Here is a 26,042-nt window from a genome sequence, read left to right as displayed (position 1 = left end):
ATAGGAACTAAAAGCTGCTTCTCCATGTTTGGTTCTGGTTCTAGGTATGCAGAGCAGGCTGGAGTCAGAAGACCTGAGTGGTCTGGATGGTTTATACGCTGATAACAAGTCTGTGATGTATTTAGGAGCTAAGCCATTTAAGGATTTATAGACTAACAGAAGTATTTTAAAGTCTATTCTCTGAGATACAGGGAGCCAGTGTAAGGACTTTAGAACTGGGGTGATGTGCTCTACTTTCTTAGTCTTAGTGAGGACGCGGGCAGCAGCGTTCTGGATCAGCTGCAGGGTTCTGATCCACTTTTTAGGCAGACCTGTGAAGACACCGTTGCAGTAATCAATTCGACTAAAAATAAACGCATGGATTAGTTTTTCTAGATCCTGCTGAGACATCAGTCCTTTAATCCTAGAAATGTTCTTCAGGTGATAGAAAGCCGACCTTGTAACTGTCTTTAGATGCTTTTGAAGGTTCAGGTCTGAGTCCATCACTACACCCAGGTTTCGGGCCTGATTTGTGGTTTTTAGCTGAAGCGACTGAAGCTGTGTGCTAACTTTTGATCTTTCCTCTATTGGTCCAAATATTATTACTTCAGTTTTGTTTTTATTCAATTGGAGAACATTTTGGCACATCCACGTATTGATTTCTTCTAGGCATTTACTCAGTGCCTGAATTGGTTCATAGTCACCTGGTGACATGGTGATGTAGAGCTGTGTGTCGTCTGCATAGTTATGGTAGCTGATGTTGTTATTTTTTATTATCTGAGCTAGAGGGAGCATGTAGATATTGAAAAGGAGGGGACCCAGAATGGACCCTTGGGGAACCCCAAATGGGATTTTTGTCATCTCTGATGTAAAGTTACCTACTGATACAAAAAATTCCCTGTCCTTTAAGTAGGATTTAAACCAGTTGAGTGCTGTACCAGAGAGGCCGACCCAGTTCTCCAGGCGTTCTAACAGAATGGAGTGATCGACAGTATCAAATGCTGCACTAAGGTCCAATAGTACCAGCACGGTGGTTCTTCCACAGTCTGTATTTATATGGATGTCATTAAACACCTTGATAAGGGCGGTCTCTGTACTGTGGTGAGCACGGAAACCTGACTGGAAAACGTCAAATCGGCTGGTCGTTGTTAAGAAGGTGTTTAATTGTTGAAACACAGCTTTTTCAATAATCTTACTGATAAAGGGGAGGTTTGAGATGGGCCTGTAGTTCTGGAGTAGAAGTTTGTCTAAATTATTCTTTTTCAGCAGTGGTTTGATAATTGCTGTTTTTAGGGACTGGGGGAAAACACCTGACAGGAGGGACGTGTTTATTATCTGAGTCAAATCAGACGCTATGACAGGTAAAACTTTTTTAAAGAAAGCTGTGGGTAGAACATCAAGACAGCATGAAGAGGAACTTAGCTGCTTAATGATCTGCTCTATGCTTTTGTGGTTTATTTCGCTGAAATGGGACATTTTGTCAGAAATAGTTCCAGCTGAATAAAGCATTGGTTCTGGTGTTGATATGGTAGTACAAACTGATCCTCTAATTTTTAGGATTTTCTCAGTAAAGAAGTTAGCAAATTCATTGCAGGCCCTGGTGGAGTGGAGTTCTGAAGCCACGGACACAGGAGGATTTGTTAACCTGTCGACTGTGGAAAATAAGACACGAGCATTATTAATGTTTTTCTTAATGATCTCAGAGAAGAAAGATTCTCTTGCATTTTTCAATTGTAAGTTATATCTGTTAAGTCTCTCTTTATAGATGTCATAGTGAACCAGGAGTCTATTCTTTCTCCACCTGCGTTCAGCTTTTCGACATTCCCTTTTTTCACTTCTAACTGATGGAGCATTTCTCCAAGGAGATTTTTTCTTCCTGGAAACAACTTTCACTTTAACTGGAGCAATGCAGTCAATGATGTCTGAGACTTTAGACTGAAAGTTATCTACTAGCTCATCTACTGAGTTGCAGCCCAAGGTTGAAGTAGCAGAGTAAGCTTGAATAAAAGTTTCAGTGGCATTGTCCTTAAAGGTGCGTTTTCTTACGATGTCCCTTTGGCTAAATGAGTCACTGGTAATGATACATTCAAAGGTAACGGAGAAGTGATCGGATAGAGCAACATCAGTTACATTGACCTGTGAAATGTTTAGACCTTTAGTGATGATTAAGTCTAAAATATGCCCCTGCTTGTGTGTTGGCTGTTTAACATGCTGTGTTAAACCAAAGTTTCTAAGTGTGTCACACAGTTCTTTTGCACTTCTGTCTTCAGGGTTGTCAACGTGAAAGTTGAAGTCTCCCACAATAATTAAACAGTCATAATCAACACAAATCACAGACAAGAGGTCACTAAAATCATTAAAAAAGTTTGATGTGGACTTAGGAGGCCTGTAAACATTCAGAAACATAGTTCGTACCGGGCTCTTTACCTTGAGAGCCAAATGTTCAAAAGAGTCAAATTTTCCCAAAAACACCTTTTTACACTTTAGTGAATCATTAAACAATGTTGCTACTCCTCCACCTTTCCTTTGCTGTCTGCTCTCACAAAGGAAATTGTAGTTTGGAGGTGTTGACTCCAGCAGTATTACTTCTTCATTAGATTCATGTAACCATGTTTCTGTTAAAAACATAACATCAAGATTGTTGTCAATAATAAAGTCATTAATTAAAAGGGATTTTCCTGACAGAGATCTAATGTTTAATAAACCTAGTTTATATGATTTGGTGGTTGATGATGTCTCTGTGGCAGGTTGCATCTGACAGTTAATGACTTTCAAGTATTTGTTCCTGTTTATCCTTTTGTTTTTCTTTTTTCTGCCACGAATCATCACAGATATTCCGTAATTCCCGGGAAAAGACCCAAGCTGATTCTTGAAGCTGTCTTGTCTGATAAACGTGCAGCGAGGGCCCGCTGTGTATCACAGCGAAGTAATCTGAAGGTCTTGAGGACAGGCATGTTCCGTGATACGTAGAGGAGGAAGGCGTACTTTAAAAAAAAAGAGTCCAAATAAAATCTGAAAAGTGTGGCGCGCATTTATACTCCGCCTCTCATACCCCTAAAAGAAAACCAGCACAATCAGTTCCCTTCAGAAACCACCTAATTAGTAATCAGAGTTCACATCTGTCTGACTTAATCTGAGTATCAATCCTGCACTGCAAAAAGGGAACTCAAATTAGATAATTTTCATTGGTCTGAGCTGGTAAATCAGACTATTTGCCAATGGAATAAGATTTTTGCACTTAAAATGAGAATTATTCATCTCCATCATCTTATTTTAAGTGCAGGATGTCTAATTTTCTTATTTTAAAGGTAGAAATTCTCATTCCATTGGCAAATAGTCTTATTTAGCTGCTCAAATCAAGGAAAAATATACAAATTTTAAGAAAATGTTACTTAATTTCAGTTCCCTTTTTGCTGTGTGCTGTTCTGTCAAGGCCTCAAAGGTTCTTGGAAGAACATCAGAGAACAACCAGCAACTGTTCATTAAATTGATCATACTCCTGTGGCAGATTTTTAATTTAAAACTATTATTCAACCAAGATGTTTACTTCTGATAGGAAATGAGAAGAGCATCTTTAAAAAGACGGTAAAACGAAGGAAAAGGGATGTGAGTCCTGGAAAAAAAAATAGATATTTTTAATCAACATGTTATAAAAACAGTGAATTTATACCATTCTGAAAAAAACTATGGAAACATTACAGCAATCAAACCACTTCTCCTAATTACTGAACAGCTTTTAGCAGGTTTTCTATGCCATCTCTATTTTCATGAGATGGCTTTGGTGATGAGCTCCAGATCTGTGAGGGAGGAAGGCCTCTTTGCCATCACCCTCATCTTCAACTCCCTCCAGATTCTCGATCAGCGTAAAGTCGAGACTCTGGCTCCAAAACAAGTTTTACTTCCAGACAGTCGGTGAAATAAAAAGATGCCTTTAAGCCGGAACCAGCCAGGGGTATGGAAACTTTTGGTCTGGACTGTAGATGTGGTTTTTAAATTCATAACTTTGGTCCAGAAATGGCCGACAGGGTGGAGGATTTAAGAGTTTAGACCCCGAAAGAGATGCAGCAGCGGTAAAAACACCAAGAAGGACCTCAGAAACAAATAGAGGAAAGCAGAAGAGAAGCTGATTAAAGAGGCCGGTAACTGAGCATATTATGGTCCCTTAATAGCTCCGGTTCTTCCTGCTGAACCATTTTAACCTCTGCACACAAAGTTTTTATTCTCCTGCTGTCGTCGCCCTGCAGTTCTTTGATCTATTGAACTCTCCCTTTAAATCAGTTCAAACAGACCGCTGATCAAAGCGTAAAATCCTCCCCTTAGCTCTGAAAAATCCCTAAGCCCTGCTTTTTAATATACACACTTTGTCCTTTGCACAATGTACATCATTAACCTAATGGGAACAGAGCTCGGCTCTCTGGAGTTATGTTCTTCATTCCTTTGGTGTGAATTTGCCTCTCTAATTTTTTTTTTTTTACCTTAGATTAACTTCAACTTGAACTTTGTCCGTCATTTATCGTATCTTATTTTCGATGATCTGACTGTTAGCGGAAAGGATTCAGTGAAGCGGGTCAATCTATAGGGGCAAATTGAGATTATTGCACAGAAAAGAACAGAAATGTCCTTTATTGTCCCTCGGTGTGTACCAGCAGGAAAGTGAAAAGGATGCATACAGAGGTAATATATATATATATATATATATATATATATATATATATATATATATATATATATATATATAAAAAAGAAGAATGAGAGTTTGTACAGTGAGGGCAAAACATGCACTCAAAGAAATGTCCAACTGCGTAGGATAATTAAAACAAGCACAATAAGTAATAAGGTGTGTATTTGTGTATAAAAAACAACTATTTACGAGAAATGGAAAACCCGCAGAAACAGCAGGGATTATTTGAAGCGCCTAACGGGCCACATGGAGCTGAAAGCTAGCAACAACTCTCCTGACGGCTGAAGTGTGCGACGCTGAGAGGAAGTGAGGAGAAAGGACATGTATTTGTCAGGAATAGTTTCCAAATTTCTCCTGGGAAGACGTGGCCATTAAACGGTTTGGATCTCCACTGAGCTGCAGGTGGCTTTCATCTGCATCCCTACTGCTAGTGGCAGCAAACCACAATAAAAAAGCGCATAAAAAATGATGTAACGATCTACCTGCATAGCTCTGAACGTCGCTCCAGATGCCCCTACCTGCTGATTTGGCCGACAAACGGGAACATGTGACCCTCGCCTGGCGCCAAATGCGTGGGTTCTATTCTTTGTATGCTTAAAAAAAGCTCCTGACTAAATATTTTCATCATATTTTTAGGCAACCAAATCAACACTGATCTCAGGGTCAGATAGTTTGCACTGCAGCACCTCCCGGCCTCACGTGAACCCCCAATACGACCCTTATTTGTTTGTTACCAACCTTAAACAGAGGAGGAGGGCTCAGGTTTACAACTTTCAAAAAGCTACAACAAGGCTATAGGTTTAATTCCTGCTGAGTTTCACCCCAATCCACTCCTCCATGCATGTGACCACAACATTTAACCTGTGAGCCAGAATAACGAGGAGCTTAACGACTCTCCATCGTTGGGGCGATCAGCTCCAGGTGAATTTACAGGTAAATCTAAGCTCTAACGAGGTCTGCAGGTCTGTAAAGCTTTAAACTCCTCGCTACTCCAGATATTTTGAATTGAGAAAGCTTCCTGGATGGGAAGCGAAACATCTCCAGCTTCAGAATAAAAGTCCAGTTGTTTTATCTTTAAACCTTTTTTTTGGATTCACCTATATGACCCTTCTCTGCACTGCTGATGCTGTTTAATGGCTCCATGAAGCATCCTCTGACTTTCCCTGCTGGATGCTCCTGCAACCACCTGTTGGCTGTATCACTTCACTTCTTTTTATTATTATTATTATTCATTAGCAGTTAAAAAATGATTTTAGCTGCAGGAAACACGACTCGTACAATATCAAAGTTAGATTCACAGCTGGAACCTTATGCAGAGACGTAACCAGGATTTTGCTGTCATGTAGACACAGAGGCCTGTAATCAGTGCTGAAGTCTCTCTAGTTTCTAGCCTGTTGATCTTTGTTAAATATGCATGCGGCAGGGATGATTTTCCCGCTGGTTCAGGCACTAACTTTACGGCACACCTCGCCAGGATAGACAAACCTTCTCCCCTCTAACCTCGGTCCCTGCAGCTGGCGCACTGTTTCCCCTCCTTCCCAGTGAAGAAGGCAGCCGGCTTCACATGGAGCGACTCTACCTCCCCTCCGGTGGGCCGCGCTGATGACAGCTTCACTGAGTCACAGACAGACAGACAGGAGTGTTTGTTTGCGGTGAGTGATGTCGAGACAAATAGGCAGAGATCTCATCGCGGTGTTCCTGAGAGAGGAACCCGGTGTAGGCGGAGGATCTTACGCAGTTTGATCTGGCTTTCATTAAAAGCCTCACACGCCGAATTCAGGGGGCGGGCTCCGGCTTTTGTGAGGCGCAGACAGGGAGCGCCTCACTCTCAGAGAAAGGTGCTGTCTGGGCAGGACAACTCCCATCAAGAATTAATTTGCCCCTTCACCACCGGCGAGACAGTTTAATGTTAGGCTTCTTGAACCCGAGGATTACAGGACCGCCACGCAGAACTTTGATAACATGTCGGCTTTTATCGCTCCCGCATCACTGGCATGGGCTGTGATGGTACAAAAAAAAAAAAATGAGCTTGAGAAACGGTTTTCGTTTGCGGTGCACAGAGGTGCAGAGGGGACGGGGACTGAGTTAGTGGGGCCTTTGCAGCTAGTGGGGATCTGAAAATGAGAGGGAGTGGCTTTAAACTGATCCGGGATTAAGGAGCGCTGATTGTTTATCGACGAGAAGGTCTTCCCGTTTAAGGACAACCACCGGTTCTATCAAAGTTTATGGCAGCTTCTTTGAAGTGAGCAGAAAAGTTGCATAAACCCAACAAAAGCAGACATGTTGGCTTCTGTTTTTAGGGAAATCAGTCTGGTCTGAAACCGTAAAACATACTTGATTAACAGGAGCGTTGTAATAAAAGCTGAACATTATTAACGTCTAAGAAAGATCGGTCAATAGAAGGTTTGCGCTCTCCACGCCAGCATCTCAGCAGGACATTTTAAACCTTTAATGTTCACCAATGATTAAGCCAAAATCAGAAAGCTATGTGCGTAGAAAAGGTAAGCACACCCTGCCGCTCCCATATGGTTCAAGACTAAAAACATCTAAATCTTACCAATCAAGGGCCCCCCAGCTATCTGATCATCAGCAGTATTGTGTATTAATGCAGGCATTTTGTTAGCTCGATGTTCTGGAGCCTGCGATTGCATCAGCAAAATGTCAAAGAGGAAAGACATCAGCAATTACATTAGACCAGCAGCTCCATTTCCAACAAACCCGAGGTCATTTATTCTGCAAAGAGAAATCTTTGCAAAGTTAAAGCATTAGAGACGGCTGCCAATCTCCCCACAGATGCATGTCCCTGGATGAATTGCACAAACAACCCAAAAGCTTCATGTCGGACGCTACAGGCGCTAGTTAGCAGGCTAAAGATTATGGTTAAGGACTGTTAGACGGCTGGTTTCCTGCAGCAACACTTGAGCGAGCCGCCAGAATCCAAAGAGACTCCTGGATTAGTGTCAAAACGTCTTCAGAAAAGTCTGGTTGCCTCCGAGTGAAGCCTGCTTGCTGTTGTCAGGACGCAGATACCTGAGAATTCACGCAGACGCTCAGGGTTCCTTATTTGCAAAGGTTGAAGGAGAACAGTGTTTTTCCTTTTCTCTCAAAAGAGTTTGGCTGCACCACTTTTATTTCAACAAATGCAATGAAAACAAGTTTGGTTTTTTTGGCCGAGAAGACCAAAGGTGTTTGGCCGTGATGCACAACTCCGTGCTGAGAGGAACCTGAAGGCAGCATAGCAACAGAAAAGCGAGTTGACCTTAAACTCAGTCTGACAGCTGACGCTTGACCCAAACTGGTCCTCATCTGGACAATGATCCCAAACACAGCTGCAAATCTGCAACACAACGACGGAGAAAGAAAATATTTAAGGTATTCCACCTGCCCAGATGAGGTCCAGACCTTACTTTTCTAAAATTATTTCTGCAAGCTGTTGAATCATTGGGCCGGACTTTTTCCATCCACGTTTCCACTTTACCTTCATTTTTGTTCAGTACATGACTGAAATGTGCACTTTTGTGCATATTTTTTAGGTATACATTAATAACAACTGCTTCACAGTCAGCATGAGGCGAACTGGAAGTGTCGTGGTTTGCAGATCCTCTGCAGCGACAGGAGCTCCTTTCATTCCTCTGTGAATTTTACCATTTATCTGAGGGCTCCTCAGGAGATATCTAAGAAAATAAGAGACCAGCTGCAAAAATTGTGATGAAACAGCACTGGACCATGTAACATGACCATGATAGTGAAAATTACTATTAGAATGTCAGGTTTTGGATTGATGCATCTGATGTTGCAGACTGAGTTTCTTTGTTTTGTGAAATTAAACGGGAGGCAGCAGGCACCCCGTAGACTTAGACAAACTTTATTGTCATTTTGAAACGAAATTTCGTTGCATACAGCTTACGACAATGTAATGAGATTGCAATCAAAATAGAATAACATTCCAATATAAAGTGCAGCAGTGATAAGAATGTAACAGTGCAGGAGAAAAACAGCTTTTAAAAAAGTGTGCAGAAGAATGTTCAACAATGTTTGTAGTGCAAAATAATAATGGTGGAAAAAAAGGCATTCATTTGAAAAGTTCAGTGTTGGCAGTGCAAAATAATAATGGTGCAGAAATGCAGTAAACGTTCAGTTATGTACTTTTAAATTTAAATGGATTATAAAGTTCAGCAATGTTGACAGTGCAAAATAATGATGCGAAATGGCCACAAAGTTCAGTTTTGTGCATGTGTGATGCAGAGTCCAGTTTAGAGTTCAACAGTCTGATGGCAACAGGGGAAAAGCTGCAGACCTGGTGGTCCTGCAGCGGAAGCTGCAGAACCTCTTCCCAGAGAGCAGCAGGGAGAACAGTCCATGGTGGGGGTGTGAGGGGTCCCTGATGATGTTACGGGCTCGGGACACGCAACGCTGAGATGAAATGTCCTTAATGGAGGGGAGAGGAGCCCCGATGATCCCTTCTGCTGTCCTCACCACTCTCCTCACGTTCCTCCGGTCAGAGGTGCTGTAGTCTTCACCCCACACAGAGAGACAGCTGGTCAGAATGCTGTCTATGGTGCTTCTGTAGAAGGTCGTGAGGATGGGCGGGGGCTGGTGGGCTCTCCTCATCCTCCGCAGGAAGTACAGTCGCTTCTGTGCCCTCTTCACCAGTGACGTGGTGTTCACAGACCAGGTGAGGTTGTCTGTGATGTGCACCCCCAGGAACTTGGTGCTGCTGACCACCTCCACAGCTGAGCTGTTGATGAGCAGTGGAGCGTCGCGAGGCCGGTTCTTCCTGAGGTCCACGATGATCTCCTTCGTTTTCTCCACGTTCAGGATCAGGCTGCTGTCTCTGCACCAGCCCACCAGCTGCTCCACGTCCTCTCTGTAGTCCTGGACATTGTCGTCTCTAATCAGGCATCGCGTCGTCTGCAAACTTCGCGATCTGGTCTCTGGACCTTTGCCACATATCGTCTTCTTCAATTTCTGCTCTTAATGCTACCAAAATTGCTGTTAATACCACGATAAAAGCCAGAAAAAAGAAAAAAAAACGTATTCTCTCTAGAGGTTTGTCTCCGCATTCTTATCTTTGTCTCCACATCCAAATGTATAAATACAGTTAGAACTTTTGAGAGGTTTTCCCCGTCTTCAGTGAAACCTCTGCAGAGTGAAGCCCAGCTGTTTGTTTTTTATTTAAAAAGCGAAGCTGCGATGTGAAGAGTTCTCCGTGACCTTTACGCTCCTCCGACGGCGTGCGCTGCTTTGTATCCGGGCAGAATTTTGATATCCCAATCATACTGAAGGAGTTGTTTACGCTGCTGTAGACTGAATGAAGTGGGATAAAAGAGGCTTGTCCTCGCTGAACGTGTTTGACAACTTATGCAGGCAGCGCCGAATGCGTAGAAGAGAACCGAGTCGAGCAGAAACCAAAACAAGATTCTTTTAAATCTCTTTCTTTCTTTGCCCAAGATACTTTTTGCACATTGGTTATAACTAATTTATGTCGACATTTTTATTTTTCAATGAGAAAAGATTATTTTCTAACTCTTCTACGCTCATATACTCTCTGTATGTGAAGATTTACTAAAGTACCAAATTGAAGACAGCGAGTGTCGATAAATCTGGACTTAATGGACACATCAATATTTTTTTTTTTAACTTAACGGGCGACTTGGGGCGATCTTTAACAGCTGAGAAGACTGACGTTTCACTCAATAGCAATGCTGATAATTAAGCTACAGCCTGTCAGCGGTTTAATTTCCAGAAAGATCAGGGTTTCATAAATATGTTGTGTTTATTTTGTTTTTGTTTTTTTATTTAATGATCTCGCAGTGATGTGTTGGGGAACGTGGAGCTCATGCAGCTGGATTTTGAGATGGAGAACTTCACCAGCCTCTCCGTGACCAGGAGGATCAACTGGAACATCGACTACAAGGGGCAGACTCCGGTCCCCGACTCAGAGAAGGTGGTGACGGAGCTGACGGTGGTGCAGCGCGACATTCAGGCAATCATCCCTCTGGCGATGGTGAGTGGGTTACAAACGGCTTCCTGCGCAGTCTGGAATTAGATTTTTATAACTTTATTCAAGTCAGAATAAATTTAAGTTAAGAAAACTGAGTTCAGAAAAAAAGTATGAGTTCCCAGACTATTTATTATCCAGCATACTGTTAAGATTAAAATTTGTATCTACGTACATGGTCATTTAGATATTTTTCATTATTTAGATCAACATTTATGTTTTCTTTCATTTATATGGTGGCTTGCCACATCAAACTTTTATTTATTTCCAACTCTGATACTTTTGGTATGAGGTAAACACACTGCAAAAATAGAATTAAAAATAAGAAAAAAACATTTTTGTTGAAATTAAAGTATTTTTCCTTGATTTGAGCAGGTAAATAAGACTATTTGCCAATGGAATAAGATTTTTTGCACTTAAAATAAGAACAATTCATCTATGTCATCTTATTTCAAGTGCAGTATATCTAATTATCTTATTTTAAGGGTAAAAATACTCTTATTTACCTGCTCCAATCAAGGGCAAATACATTAATTTCAAGACAATTTTACTCATTTTTCGTTGTCTTTTTGCAGTGCACAATCAAAAATGGACACTGCAAAAAAGGATCTAAAAGTTAGTAAAATTTTCTTGAAATAAGTGTATTTGTCCTTGATCTGAGCAGGTGAGTTTAATTAATTTGTTAATGGAATAAGGTTTTTGGAATTAAAATGGGAACAACTTGTCTCTATCATCTTGTTTCAAGTGCAGTTTATCTCATGGTTTTTATTTTAGGGGTCAAAATACTCATTCTGATGGCAGCTAATCTTATATACCTGCTCAAATTAAGGACAAATACACTGATATCAATAAATTTTTACTTACATTTAGCTCCCTTTTTGCAGTGAAAATGGCCATTTCACCGCTTTTCTTAGCCTCAAGATCCATTTTACTTCTTGGATGTGTCCTTATGTTCCTGATCTATGTAAAATGGTCAAAACCCGTTTTAAAGGACCCGTATTTAATGCAGAATGCAGAAACATAGAATCTAGGTTTGTGCAGATTCCAGGTAATAAAAATACCACACATGACACCCCATTAGATTAATGTTATGCAGCCAATATTCCATAATGTTACAAAAACGGGCGTAAAACTCTAAAATAAAAAAAAAATAGTCTTGAACATAATGAACCCCCCACTTTTAGTTCCCTTTTTGCAGTGTATGGATGGATGGAGGATGGATGCTTTCTATAACAAATAAAATAAACTAGGACTATGTTATTAAATATATGTTTAATTCAATGAATTGAGACAAAAAGTAAAATGCTCCCTCAGTTTCTCCTCCTGTTCTGACTTTGCTCGCCTGACTCTATGAAACTAAATGGGTAGTTTTTACATAAGCCTGCTGCGAAAGACAAAAAAAAAGGATGCCACCACAGGTTGGATGTTGAGATTTAAAAAAATTTAAACAGATGGCAAACAGATAACAGATTTAGTCTTTCATTTCATTTTTCATTAAAGCCATTAGTGGACCTGATCTGATGAGCCTTGATCCACAACCCCTTTTAAATTTAGGCAGCATGGAGATTATAAAAAGATTTGATTTTGATGATATCAAGGTTTATCTTGTAACTAGGGGTAATACGTTGTATTATTTTATTATTCCTTTCTATGCACTGAAACTAAAAACAAAATGTGCTTTTTTTTTTCTCCATTTAATCTAAAACTTCTAGTCATTTATCCGTTTCCAAGCGTTTTCTCGCTCAGTCTGATCTTAGCAACCTGTGGGGAACCGTGGGAAAGGCATTATGTTGTTACCTGATTCATGCAGCAAAATTACTGTGTAAACTGCAGCCTGTCTTACTGTGTTATCTGTAATTTCTCGGCAAATTACAGCTTCTCGGGCCTCAGTTATCCTGCAGGAGGGCCACACTAGTATTAGCAAAGCCTTAAAGCGTGTTTGACAACCCATACTGTGTTGTTGTTTCGTTTTTGGGGGTTTTTTTTATTTGTTTTTTGTTAAAAACACACACAAAGAAGGATTGGTGAGCGTCTGAAAAAGCTAAATATGGACTCTGTAATGGAAGAACTGGCATGTCTTTGCTACGCACGTGTAAAGGCTTATAACCATAGAATTGTGTTTTTAGCTCATATTAATTTATATAAATGCATAAAGATGTCGATCCAAGGAAGGAGCCTTGTGGAATTCCTGTTGACTAAATCGAAAGCTATGAATTAAACTCAAACCTGTTAAAGTGCAATTAATGTTGAGCAAATTTAAGCTTAAAAATTGGTGCATCATTTTGAATATTAATTTCATGCATATTCTAAATCTAGCGTAGGGAATCACTACCCCTTCTCTCCCATTCTGCGTTTGCTTTAGTTTCTTCTTAATATAGCCAGATTGCTAAAGAAAAGTAGATAATTTACATATTTATTTATTTTTGATTTTGGAAAGAAAGAATGAGTCTGAATTTACGATCCAAAAGTGCCCAGATAAAACTTTATTTTATTTTGTAATCCCTTTTTAAAGCACTTTGCGGTTGATTCTAATGGTCATTGTGCTGATGACTATATTTAAAATGCAAAGTAATTGGACAAATAAAGCAAATAATTGTTGCTAAGCAGGTGCAACTTTAAACGTTTCAGTCATTTAAATTCAAGAAGTGAAACTGTACATTTAATACACACAGAGGAATGTATTTGTTTTTAGCTTAAAGTGAATAAAAAAAACACAAATTCTTATTATATGAGACCAAATGTACTGACTGTTGTGTAGCACAGCTTCATCGACACCCTCCTCAAGGAGAGCAAACCCCAAAAGGTCATATTTTTTTGTGTGTGTATCCTTTTTGGAAATGAGACATTAAGAATTGTTTTCTTAATGCCAATAAGAGCACAACACATTTTACTTTCACAAGTGGAGCATTACTGCTTTCCCCATAGTGCTCTGCTTGATTCATACATGCAAGAAGCTTTATTAGATTTTATTCTGGGACTATTTCATGTTCAATGGACACAGAAACAGGAAGGTAGAAGAGGAAAAAAAGGAGAGAAACAGATGAGACAAAATGATAAAAGGGAGAAAAGTTGAAAGAGAGGAAAGGGAGAAAGCGATACAACATCCTCAGAGTCTGCTTCTACACCTGCAAAGAGAGATATAAAAAGGACAGCAGAACCAGCCGATAAAGTTTTACAGGTACAAACAACCCCAAAAGGTAATCTCTAAAAGAAAAAAGTGGTCAGAGTGTTGTGTCCAAGCATATTGATAGAAAGTTGAGTGGAAGGAAAAAAGTGTGGTTGTAAAAGAGATTTACTCCATATGCCCTTGATACATGGTCAGGGCTCATTCTGTGTGAAGTATTACATCAATGTAGTCGAATCAAAGTATTACTGACCATCATTACATTTGGAGGAAATCTTGTGAGCCTGAAAACACCAAATTTGAAATGAGAGGGTGGCGCCATCATGTTGTGAGGGTATTTTGCTGCAGGAGAGACGGGGCTACTTCCAAAAATAGAAGAAAGAACATTATGCGGAAACGCTAAAGCGACATCTTAAGACGTTCTCCAGGAAGTTAAAGCTTGGACACAGATGGGTCGTCCAAATGGACGGTCGCCTCTAGATTAGTGGCAAAGTGGACTAAAGACAACAAAAATCAGTGATTTGGAGACTCCATCACAAAGGCTTTGAGCTTCGTCCCTTAAAAAATAAATCTGTGGACTAAGGTTAGAAAATGTGTGTGAGAAAGGCAGCCTACAAACCTGACCCAGTTAGCAGGGAGGGATGTTTGACCCGGATCATGACGATTAAAAGCCAATTCCACTAAATATTCAATTCAATTTAATTCAATTTAATTTATATAGCGCCAATTCATGAAACATGTCATCTCAAGGCACTTTGCAAAGTCAGATTCAATCAGATTAAACAGATTGGTCGAAAAAAGTTTCCTCTCTAAGGAAACCCAGCAGACTGCATCAAGTCTCTACAAGCAGCATTCACTCCTCCTAAGGGAGTAAACTTCTGAATTTAAAGAAAGATCCCATATTTCTGACTTTTTAGGGACTTTTTAGGGACCCAGAGTGACAGACTTGAGTTTTGAACCCACAGGTCAACGGTTCAAAACTCAATCTGTCACTCTGGGTCCCTGAGCAAGACCTTTGACCGCGGATCGCTCCCCGTGCGGCACGCTGCACCGTAAAGGGATGGGTTAAACGCAGAGACAGATGTCCCTTCTGCGGGACTATAAGAGGAAACATTTAATTTAAATGTAATTTAAATACAAAATGTAAAAAATAAAAAAATAAAAAAGGTTTTGGTCGTTTCGTATTTTCCGAGGGTGAAGTGATGAACCACTATAGTAATCAACACCTACACTGATGACTTGATGATAATTATGAGCCAACAAGTCCAAGTGTCCTCTCTATTTGCCTTGCACCAGGTAGTAATTACTGAAGGCAGTAAACAGATTAAGCAAACAAAGGGACATTAATCAAGCAAGAGGCGCTGAGTGCATCCGGCTCCCCCTGCCTTTTGCCTCAATCATCGCAGATTCAAATGATTGTTTCAGGCTGTAATGACATTTTACTGCGCATGATGAATTATTCTGCCGAGGTTTTTAGCTGAAAGCACAGAGGTCGTCTCTGTGGACTGAGGCTCTTGAACAGGAGCAGGACTGCCGCTGTGTACGGAGCTAATGCTAAAGGTTTATCGTTGCGCAGCAGCAGCAGCTCTTAAGGCTCGATGCTTGTCAGAGTGATAACTCCCAGTTGGCCGTTATTTGTTTGCATAATTAGAGCTGCTCTGCATATGAGGCTCCATTAAATATACTTGAGCTGCAGTTATGACTTTGCTGGATGGCCCATCTGCCGTAGCATAAGGTTCCCTTGAAAATCTCTTGTCCTCTCTTGACACTTGGGATTTGCGTGCATATTGTACCCAGATGTGTTTGCGCGGCGCTGCAGAATGAGATGGGTGCTTCCGTGACTTTGTCCCGTGAAATGACTTCAGGAGCTGCCGCTGCATTTGTTTCATAATTGCAGACGTCGCAGTTAGTTTGTGTTTTTCAGCGTCGTGTTCAGGGGTTCGGGCTCAGCTCGCCTTTTTAAAGAACCTATGCTCTGAGCTTTCTGTTTGTGGGGTGAATTGAGGTTCCAAAAAAAGTAAAAAAACAAACCAAATGGACTTGTTTTCCGTAGTTGAAGACGTTTCTCTTCCTCTCCGGGAAGCTTTCTCAATTCAAAAAGTCTGGAGTAATGTGGAGTACCAAGCTTTATACTACTGCCCAAACAAAGGCCTTGTAATGGCTTAGAGACTCTTAGGACTCTGCTGTCCACCTACACCTTAAGGACAAAGGACACTGTTTGAGGACCAAAATGTTCACATTTTGGACAAAGAAGACAGATGGTTTGAAGGGGGTGTGAAGGAAGCCTTCTACGTTAAAAGAGAAAAACCAACTTTGAACAGAGGAGGGGGCCTTAGGTTCCAACTCTCAAAAACTTACAATGCAGCTATAGGATTAATTCCAGCCAATCATCACCTCAATTCTCACCCTCATTCGGGTGATCAAAACATTGTTCCTTTAAGCCAAGCCAATAACGACCCTAACGACTCCTCGTTACAGAGGAGTGGACCAGTTTTGGTCCAATCTGCTGGCTTAATGTCTTTAACGACCGCCCATTACTAAGGGGTGGACCTGTTTCTGTTGAATTTGCATGTTATCTAAGCCGTTACAAGGCCTTTGTTGGGCAATGGTATAAAGCTTGGTACTCCACATTACTCCAGACTTTTTGAATTGAGAAAGCTTCCTGGAGAGGAGGCGAAACGTCTTCAAACTATGGAAAACAAGTCCAGTTGCTTTGTTGTTTTACTTTTTTTGGAATTACCATGACCTGAATGACTGAGAATCTTCACCAGCACGGTGAATTGAGGTGTTTTAACGGGCAAATTTTTTGATATTTTAACAGAAAAGATTTACATTTCCCTTCACGGCGAGAGCCCGGTGTCGGCTGAATGTCCCTGTGTGCGCAGGCATCTGTTTGAGCTAGTTTAGGTCATTTAAACGTTACCGTGCAACATTGAATTTCACTTTCTTTGTAAGGATATTAACTGAAAGGCTCCAGCTCCAACCCTTAAAAAGTGTCAGGTTTATTTTCAGCTTACATTTTTTATTTTTTTTTATTTGATCAAATGACAGTTTTGCTTGAATTTCTAATACCTCTTAATGGATGATTCGTTTTTCGTTTACTTTTTATATCTGATTTTTTTTTTTTTTTCTTCTGGTATAATAAGAGGCTGTCGTCACGTGTCAATTCATACCTCCTTTGACAACCAATAATTACAAGTAATTTTCTAACTTATACTAATATTCAACTGTAAGGAAATATTTTTATATCCAAGAAGAAGAAAAAAAAGATGTATGTAGAAGGATGGAAATTGGGTGTAATGTATAAAATCTTTGCAAAAATAAAACGGTTTTCAGATAAATATAAAGAAATTCTAAATTTTCAAACATTTACATCTGAATAGTACGATGTGCATCTGCAAAAAGCTCAGTCAGATTGGGTGAGGAATGTCTGCGAGCTTCATTTTGTTGTGATGTAGCTGAGGACTTTGACTAGGCCGTTCTAGAACGTTAGCATGCTAAGATCTAAGCCATCCTGTTGTGTCTCTGGCTGCATGTTGGGGTCTTTCTCCAGCTGAAAGGTGAACCTCATGTTCCAGGACTGTCCTGTCTCCAGCTCCATCCTTCTTCCCATCAACTTTGACAAGCTTCCTTGTTGAGAAAAAAAGTCTTCTCACTAAAATATGCACCAGCTCCCATGTTTCCTGATGCCGATGCTGTGACCAGAGCGATGTGTGCCGTCCGCTTTCTGATGCACACATGGTCTTATCTTATCGGAGATCCTGCCTCCACAGGTTTTGCTTTGTCACTTGATGACTTGAGGCCAACTTTAAGCTGGACTTTTCATGGCTTTCTTCTTTTCTACTTTTCCATAAAGGTCAGCTTTGTGCAACACATGACTATAAAGGTCAACAGGTTCTCTCACCTGAACTGTGAATCTCTGCTGCTCCTCCAGAGTTACAAAGGACCTCTTGGCTTCTTCTATGGTCGCCCGACGTGTCAGTTATACACTGCAAAAAAAGAACTAAAAATAAGAAAAAAAAATCTTGAAATTAATGTATTTGCCCTTGATTTGAGCAGGTAAATAAGATTATTTGCCAATGGAATGAGTATTTTGACCCCTAAAATAAGATAATTAGATACACTGCACTTGAAATAAGATGATGGAGATGAATTGTTCCTATTTTAAGTGCAAAAATCTTATTCCGTTGGCAAATAATCTTATTTACATGCTCAAATCAAGGAAAAATACTCTAATTTCAAGAACAATTTTCTTATTTTTAGTTCTATTTTTGCAGTGTAGCAGACGTCCATGTCTTGGTAGGTGTGCAGAAGGTCCAGGTCCAGATGATGCATTGATCAGAGCTCTGGGAGATGTTCAAAGCTGGGGATGTTTTTGTAGAACCTGACCAGAATTTAACCAGAACTTCCCCCCTTGACTTTTCTGCTGTGTTTCTTGGTCTTCATGATGCCGTTTGTTCTCTCTGAGAGCCTCCACAGAACAGCCAGTAGGCTGGTTTAGTTGGATTTTACTTTGGGATATGAGAGTAAAAGAGACCCAATAGAAAAATCACACCGCACCGTTCAGATTTTTATTTTAAAACTATGTTAAAAACCGTCTATCGTCTTCTAATCACTCCACAATTATCCACCACTTTGCATTGACCTGCTGTATTGATCCCAATAAAACATAGCAAAGTTTGTGGCTGTTACTGTTAATTTATCATAATTGCAATATCAGCAATATGTGCAATATTTATATTGCTCAGTACTATTTGGAGCTCAGTAATTGTTGGGTTATATGCTCCAAGTCTGATGAGTGATAGAAGTGCTGATGAGATCGTCAGGCTTTGCTTTACGGTGCAGCCCCTGTTACGTGACAAAATGTGAAAACCTTCACACGGCATAAATATCCCTGCAAGGAACCGTAGCAACCCCAAATACAGACAAGGTTTGCTCTCTAAGCAACTACAAAAAAAAATAATGACAATTATTTGTGTGTCAAAAGAAAAAAGTTGGATGGATTTTCAGGGCAGAACCATCGATTGAAACCTGCTCTTCAGAATCAAATTCTCAACCTGGGGCTTTTCTTCTGTGGTACACACAGAGAAACCGAATGATCAAAGCGGTGTCTTTGTTTGCTTTGTTCATTTGAAGAGTTCAGCTCACCAGAATTAAATGTTTTAAAACCCCCGTTACAAAGTAAGAACTCTGAGATGCTCCTGTTTTTATTGGACTTTTTACAAGATCAAATTCTGGTGTTCTGATGTGAGAGTAAAGTGATTTTTTTATTTTCTTTTTATGATCAGTCAACAGTTTCTGCTGAACACCAACTTTTAAAAATATATGGACCATAACAACTTATATATGAGTGTAGTCTCGCCTAGATACAATGCCTATATCAGCTTATAACAAGAGAAAAAAAACTGTTTTTGTTCATTGGAAAGTCTTACCCTCTTTTTTTTTTTCTGCTGGCAGACTGAAAAATAGTTGGTGTAAAATAAAAAATAAAAAACAAGTACTCTTATTGGAAGACGAACCTTTCCCTCCAAAGAGAGACAAAAGTTGCTGGACTTGGTGTAAAACCGACTGTATATTAGTCTGTTTTGTTGCAAGGTTGCAAGTTATTGACTGATAAATTAATCTAAATTAAACTGATCTTAATGATCGACTAACGAGTAATTAATAAGCAGCATTTTCTTAAAAATTCTGTTTTTTTTCTTGTAACAAGAGGGTCTTTCCATACCATGAAGGGCTAATATCTTTGTTATGCTGAATTTAAAAAGAGGCACATCACGATACTTTAATAGTTTATTGTGCCACCTGTATTAAAATACTGACAGAATAAACAACACGTGTGGTTTTCTCACTAATTATTAAACTTGGACATAAAATAGAACAATACAGGATCCTGTTAGGTCAGCAAGAAGGGTTTGAACGTTCTGTAGGGAGTTTGCATGTTCTCCCTGGTTGTTTGTGGGTTCTCTCTGGGTACCCCGGCTTCCTCTCACAGCCCAAAAACATGACTGTTAGGGTAACTGGTGCCTCTAAATAGTCTTTAGGCATGTATGTGCATATTTGCCTCTGTGATAGATTGCCGACCTGTCCAGAATGGACCCCGCCTCCCGACCATTGGCCGCTGGAGATGTTAAGCACCCACCCTACCTCGATCCTGTAGGTGAAAGCGGGTATAAAAAATGGATGGATCATAAAAGGATATTAAATGCATTAAAAAGTGTGTGATTTTCCCAAATAGTTGCGTTCTCTAAACTCACTGAAATGAAAACTAGCGTCTAGACTTCATTATTGATCAGAATTTGTCATTTAAAAACCCACACTGAAAGTTAAAATTGGATTACACTGCAAAAACAGAACAAAAAATAAGTAACATTTTCTTGAAATAAGTGTATTTGCCTTTGATTTGAGCAGGTAAATAAAATTATCTGCCAATAGAATAAGATTATTTGCACTTAAAAGAGGAACAACTCATCTCCATCATCTGATTATCTTTTTTAAGGGTCAAATCAAAGACAAAGACACTAAATTAAAAAAAAAAACTTTTAGTTTCGTTTTGCAGTGTATTTTATTTAATTTTTTTTTTTTACAAATCTTGTTTCTGGATTATTGTTTGCCTTTGTTGGATTATGGTGATTTGCCCCTCGTTATCTAAACAAATTAGACACAATCTTACATTTTACTGGATGATTTATTACACTGCAAAAGGGAACTAAAAGTATGTAAAATTATTCTTAAAATTAGTGTATTTGTCCTTGATTTGAGCAGCTAAATAAGACTATTTGCCAATGGAATGAGTTTTTTGCACTTAGAATAATAACAATTCATCTCCATCTTATTTCAAGTGCAGGATAGCTAATAATCTTATTTTAGTGGTAAAAATACTCATTCCATTGGCAGATAGTCTTATTTACCTGCTCAAATCAAAGAAAAATACACTAATTTCAAGAAAATGTACTTACTTTTAGTTCCCTTTTTACAGTGTACTCTATGTGGAAGTCATAGTCCTCCCTGTTTCCTGTATGTTGCTGCTAAATATCAATCACTGTATAGCCTCAGACTTTTCTGTTGCATGGTTATTCTGCAGTAATCTCAGTTTAGGATCTTCCTTTCTTTCGTTTTTATATATGAACCCAACACAGCCAGCAGCCAGGGCTGTGATTGGAGCATCACTGATTGCAAACAATGTAAGAGGGGCGAGCTGTAAGGCTAAATCAGCCACTATCAACCTTAAACAGCTGATTTTGTTTTGCTTTGAGCGGGGGGAAAAAATCCAAACGAGCATAAAATCTGGTGGATAATGCATAATATGGGGTAGTGGCACTGCTTAGTGTTTGAGACACATCTGCCAGATGTTAGAAAAATTAAAAAATAAATGTTTCTCATGCTGCTAAAGTCAGAGCCACAGATTATTTTTCTAATATACATCAGCTGTGCACTCATAGAGATACACAAACACATCAGCGAAACGTATGGAGGATGATTTTAATGCAAAAGTAAAATAGCACACTTCGGTACCCATCAAACATAAAGCCGGGGGCCAAAGTAAGCTGCTCTGTAATGGATTTCATTAAATGGAAAAGCAATAACTGGAAGAAAATTACCGTCTCTTATCTGTTGGCAGAGTTTAAACAAAACGGATTTTCGCAGGAAAACTGACCCCCACGCTGCTTAGTGTCTTCCAAAACAAAGCTCTGTTTCTGTTTAGGGCGTGTAAAGTAATCTTCCCTAAAAGCTAAACAATTTCCGGCTCAACGGGATTTGTTTAAATTGTGTAAAATGCTTTAAAATAACTTGGTTGAAGGTAGAATTGAATGTTATTATTTTTAAAGCCATAATTTATGTCATGTCTTTTACTCAAAGTGCTGCCTGGTGGATCAGGCTACACCAGGGGTTCCCAACGCGTGGCGCGGGGGCCGTTTGTGGACCTTGAAAGGAACAACAAACACACATCCTTGTTTTAAATACTTCTGGGTTACTAGTAAGATCTAAATAAACTAAGTGAATGCTAAGGTAATACATCGTTACCCTGAAAATCAATAAGAACGGAAAACTCGCTATTAAAACTCCAACTCACTACACCCACAGCCGTAAAGCTGCTGACACATCAGTTTCTCCAAGTGACATCACAAAATCCTTTGAACCAATAGCAACACTGCCTCAACACTGCAAAAACAAAACTAAAAATAAGTCAAATTTTCTTGAAATTAGTGCATTTATCCTTGATTTTAGCAGGTAAAAAAGATGATTTGCCAATGGAATGAGATTTTTACACTTAAAATAGGAACAACTCATCTCTATCATCTTATTTCAAATGCAGGATGTCTAATCATCTTATTTTAGTGGTGAAAATACTCATTCCATTGGTAGATCATCTTATTTACCTGCACAAATCAAGGATAAATGCACTAATTTCAAGAAAATTTGACTTATTTTTAGTTCTGTTTTTGCAGTGAAAGATTCAATGTAACACACCCGGGGAACCTTAGGAGGGCGTCACACTGACCGTTTTAGACAATAAAGTAGGATTTCAAAAGATATGCAGCAATTTGTCAAAAATAATGACCAGGATGTGTAGACTGTTCTATAAGACCACCATGTTAGCAGTTTATTAGCAAACAAAAGTTGATTTTAGGATGAGTTATCCTTTATACTGCAAAAAGGAACTAAAAGTAAGTAAAAGTTTCTTGAAATTAGTGTATATTTCCTTGATTTGAGCAGCTAAATAAGACTATTTGCCAATGGAATAAGATTTTTTGCACTTGAAATAAGAACAATTCATCTCCATCTTATTTCAAGTGCAGGGTATCTAATTAACTTATTTTGGGGGTAAAATTTGCCTCATTCCATTGGCAAAGAGTCTTATTTAGCTGTTCAAATCAAGCAAAAATATACAAATTCCAAGAAAATGTTATTAACCTTTAGTTCCGTTTTTGCAGTGTAAGCCTAACCACACCCCCATGCCAAAAAAATGGTCCTTACTTTAAGTCAAAGTCCTCACTTTGGTAGTAAAATACAAAAAAATATGTTCTCACTCAGCCGCAATTGCAAGTACACACACACACCAATTTAAGAATGGTACAAATTTGGATTTCCAGCACACTTTTCACTGAAGCGTTCTTAAAATTGAAGCTGTTGTTGTCTTTTATTAAACATGTTTTTTTTCCCATAATTTTTTCATAAAAAGTGGTACCACAAACAGCTTTACTTAATAATAGATTTTGCCACAAAGAAAGAGTGACTCTTATTCCTCACTTGCTGATAGAATAGATTAAAAACCGTATTTTAGACCAAAGAAATGCACACACAAAAATTCTACCCACACAACAAAACAAAATAAGGAACTGCATTGTTTTTGTTTCAAAGATGGCAATGATTGACCCTTTCTTTGTTTTTAAATCTACAATGAATTAGAGATCCCTTTTCTACAAAAATCTGAATCCATTGTGTCTTTCCTTTACAATCTCACAGGTTTAATTTATACCTGAGCCGATATAATTTATTTTTTATTGTTTGTAAATGGGGGCGACTTAGACACCCTGCATGGACATTAAAATGGAGAACTTTGTCCCCTGTGGCAAATAGTTTAGAAAGCGCTGCTGTCTCCGCTATAGTTAGACATGTTGAAGCAGCCAAATGTAAATCAGGGCAGCACAACATGTCCAACAACTAGAATGCCAGTTTCTGTAACCGCCAGGTATCTGGCTGCCTTTTGCAGACAGGGTAATTACTGAAATGATAACTCTGTGCAGTGATGACAGGTTTTTTTTTTACTTTTTTTGTGCGTTTCTTTTGCTCAGAGATGAATTCAGGTACGCGTAATTAGAGCTCCCACCGCAGCGTGCAGTTATCTGCAAAGTGTGCCGAGTAGCGAATGCACAACAGATGCCAAAACGTTGAGGGGAGCTCAGGAGGATGATGTCTTTGAATTGGGATTTTACCCCAGAGTCCAGTTTATTATCCACAGACGTTCCCTATGGAAATTAGGCCCATTTAAAAAAAAATACTCAAAAGAATAGAGAGAAACTGACAAAATCCTTTCACACAGAGAAAGCTGAAAGATTCAGTCCAAGCTAAGACCTAAATTTAAGCATAAAACTACCTTGTCTTAGTACTACTAAAAACGTGACGTAGGAAAGAAGAACCTGCAGACTAATGCAGGAGGTCATTTCAGAAATTGCTGAATCAGCAGTTCCTATGGTTATTTCCAACTTTCTGGGGAACGATGGGGGGGGGGAGCAAGCGGGCAAACAGGCAGTAAATGTGTAAAAACTATAAACTGTAGTGAAGAAACATGTTGAGCTGTGAGTGACAGAACCTTGTGTGTGGGGGGGGGGGATGGGGCGGGGGGGGGACATTTCTTATCTTTTTATTTGTGGACAGCGTTTTATGTGTCGAGACGAGTTACAGTTTGGATTTACCGGGATGATTTTACTGAAAACTTTATTTCCTTTGGCACTGTAAAGGCTTCATGTTGCTGCACATGTGCAGATTAAAGCTACAAACACATAAGTACATCTCGACACATTTGTGCATAACCTGTATTGGATGTCTAAATGCCGGCATGGTCTGACAAAGTGTTACTTCTATTAACAAAATACAAATGTTTGATCATGTAGAAATAAATTGGCACGCTATTCCTGGTAACCTTGCATGATTTCATGAACTTCTTGTGTCTGTGTTTTTGCAGCAAAGCAGGAGAAGTGATGACAAATAAATCTCATGGATCAGAAGAAGAGAAATGAGGGAATAGTGAGCGTGCTTTAATTGGCGTCCTTTGAAAAATAAGCCGGTTAGTTGACCGACATCAATTTGGAGTTTTTCCATCAGAATGAACTGAATGAACTTAAAATGTTACTCAATCATCATGAAACAAAAACACAGTCCGGAGAGCGCTGCGGGGAAACAAAGCAGTAACGCGATTAACGCGCCTTTAAAAAAATGTCGGCATTATAGTCTAACAAAGTTAACGCGTCAATAACTCATTAAAACTGACAGCCCTAATATATATATATATTAGGGCTGGGCAACGATTAAAATATTTAATCGCGATTAATCGCATTGTATTTACAAACTCCAAGAATGAATTCAAAAGTAGTGTAAAGAGCACTTTTATTTTATTGTTCTGCTGCCATATAAACAAAAGTGTTGTAACATTTGTAGCACTTATCAGTAACACATATTTAGTGTAAAGCTCAACTTAAACATGTAAAACAAAAAATAGCAATAATAATAAATTAAAGCTTATTGCCACTGACAGGGAATTCTCTTTATGGGGAAAAAAATCTACCAAAAACAGGCAACTTCTGAGGTAACAGCAGGAAGCAGCATTACCATTTTATGTTCAATACCAAAGTTTAACTTGGCAGTGGTTACAACTAACTTGTTTCTGTCATATTCCATGCTGGAAGAACTTTAAACTGAAATGCTTGCTAACTCGATATGCTTGCGTTTATTTGACGTTGACACGCGGTTTTTTGTTGTTGCTTTCTCGCGTGCATATAGTGAATGGCAGGGGGAAAACAGGCAAAAATACATGGATACTTTGAAACGAGAAGCGACTTCACCGACGGCGTCGATGCAGACCCCGTCGATGCATATATATATATATATATATATATATATATATATATATATATATATATATATATATATATATATGTATAGGGGTCATGAGATGATTTGATGTTGATGTGCTTTACAAGATACTGGACTCTAGAGTAGTGGAGACGTGGAGGTGGGTGTGGCTCCTCAGTTCCACTGAAAGCAACTCTGAATGTTTCAGCAGGCCAAGAGATTTTGGATGGCTCCTTGCTCCCAGCTTTGTGGGAACAGTTTGGAGACGGGTCCTTCCTCCTCTGACATGAATGAGCACCAGAGCACAAAACAAGGTCCACAAAGACCCGGATGAGAGAGTTTGGTGTGGATGACCTTGACTGGCCTGCACAGAGTCCTGCCCTCAGTCTAAAAGAACAGCTTTGGGATTAATTGGAGCAGAGACTGAGAGCGAGGCCTTCTTGTCCAACATCAGTGTCTGACCTAAGAAATGATCTTCTGGAAGAATGGTCAAAAATCCCCAGAAACACTCCAGAACTGTGTGGATCGCCTTCCCAGAAAGGCTGAACCAATGTCATCGAACCCCATGGATTAAGAATGGGATGTCAGTGAAGTTCATATGAGAGTCCAGGCATGGGAATGAATACTTTCAGCAACATAGCGTGCCTCAGTATTATGTGTGGATATGTGCACGTATGTACGTACGC

The 26,042-nt window shown here is 39.4% G+C and overlaps 1 protein-coding gene across 3 annotated transcripts in view; it reads left to right on the top strand.

Moving 5' to 3' along the window:
- The window catches only part of tmem132e (transmembrane protein 132E), a 622,280-nt gene that overhangs the window by 517,038 nt on the left and 79,200 nt on the right, over positions 1-26,042 (top strand). For all 3 annotated transcript variants that reach the window (XM_012868888.3, XM_036142774.1, XM_012868887.3), the window contains exon 4: positions 10,475-10,667. In XM_012868888.3, coding sequence (XP_012724342.2) covers positions 10,475-10,667 — 193 coding nt within the window. The remainder of the gene's footprint in view (positions 1-10,474; positions 10,668-26,042) is intronic.

The sequence above is a fragment of the Fundulus heteroclitus genome, chromosome 11, assembly GCF_011125445.2.
Source record: "Fundulus heteroclitus isolate FHET01 chromosome 11, MU-UCD_Fhet_4.1, whole genome shotgun sequence".
Classification (NCBI taxonomy): domain Eukaryota; kingdom Metazoa; phylum Chordata; class Actinopteri; order Cyprinodontiformes; family Fundulidae; genus Fundulus; species Fundulus heteroclitus.
This window is presented reverse-complemented; position numbering and strand designations above follow the sequence as displayed.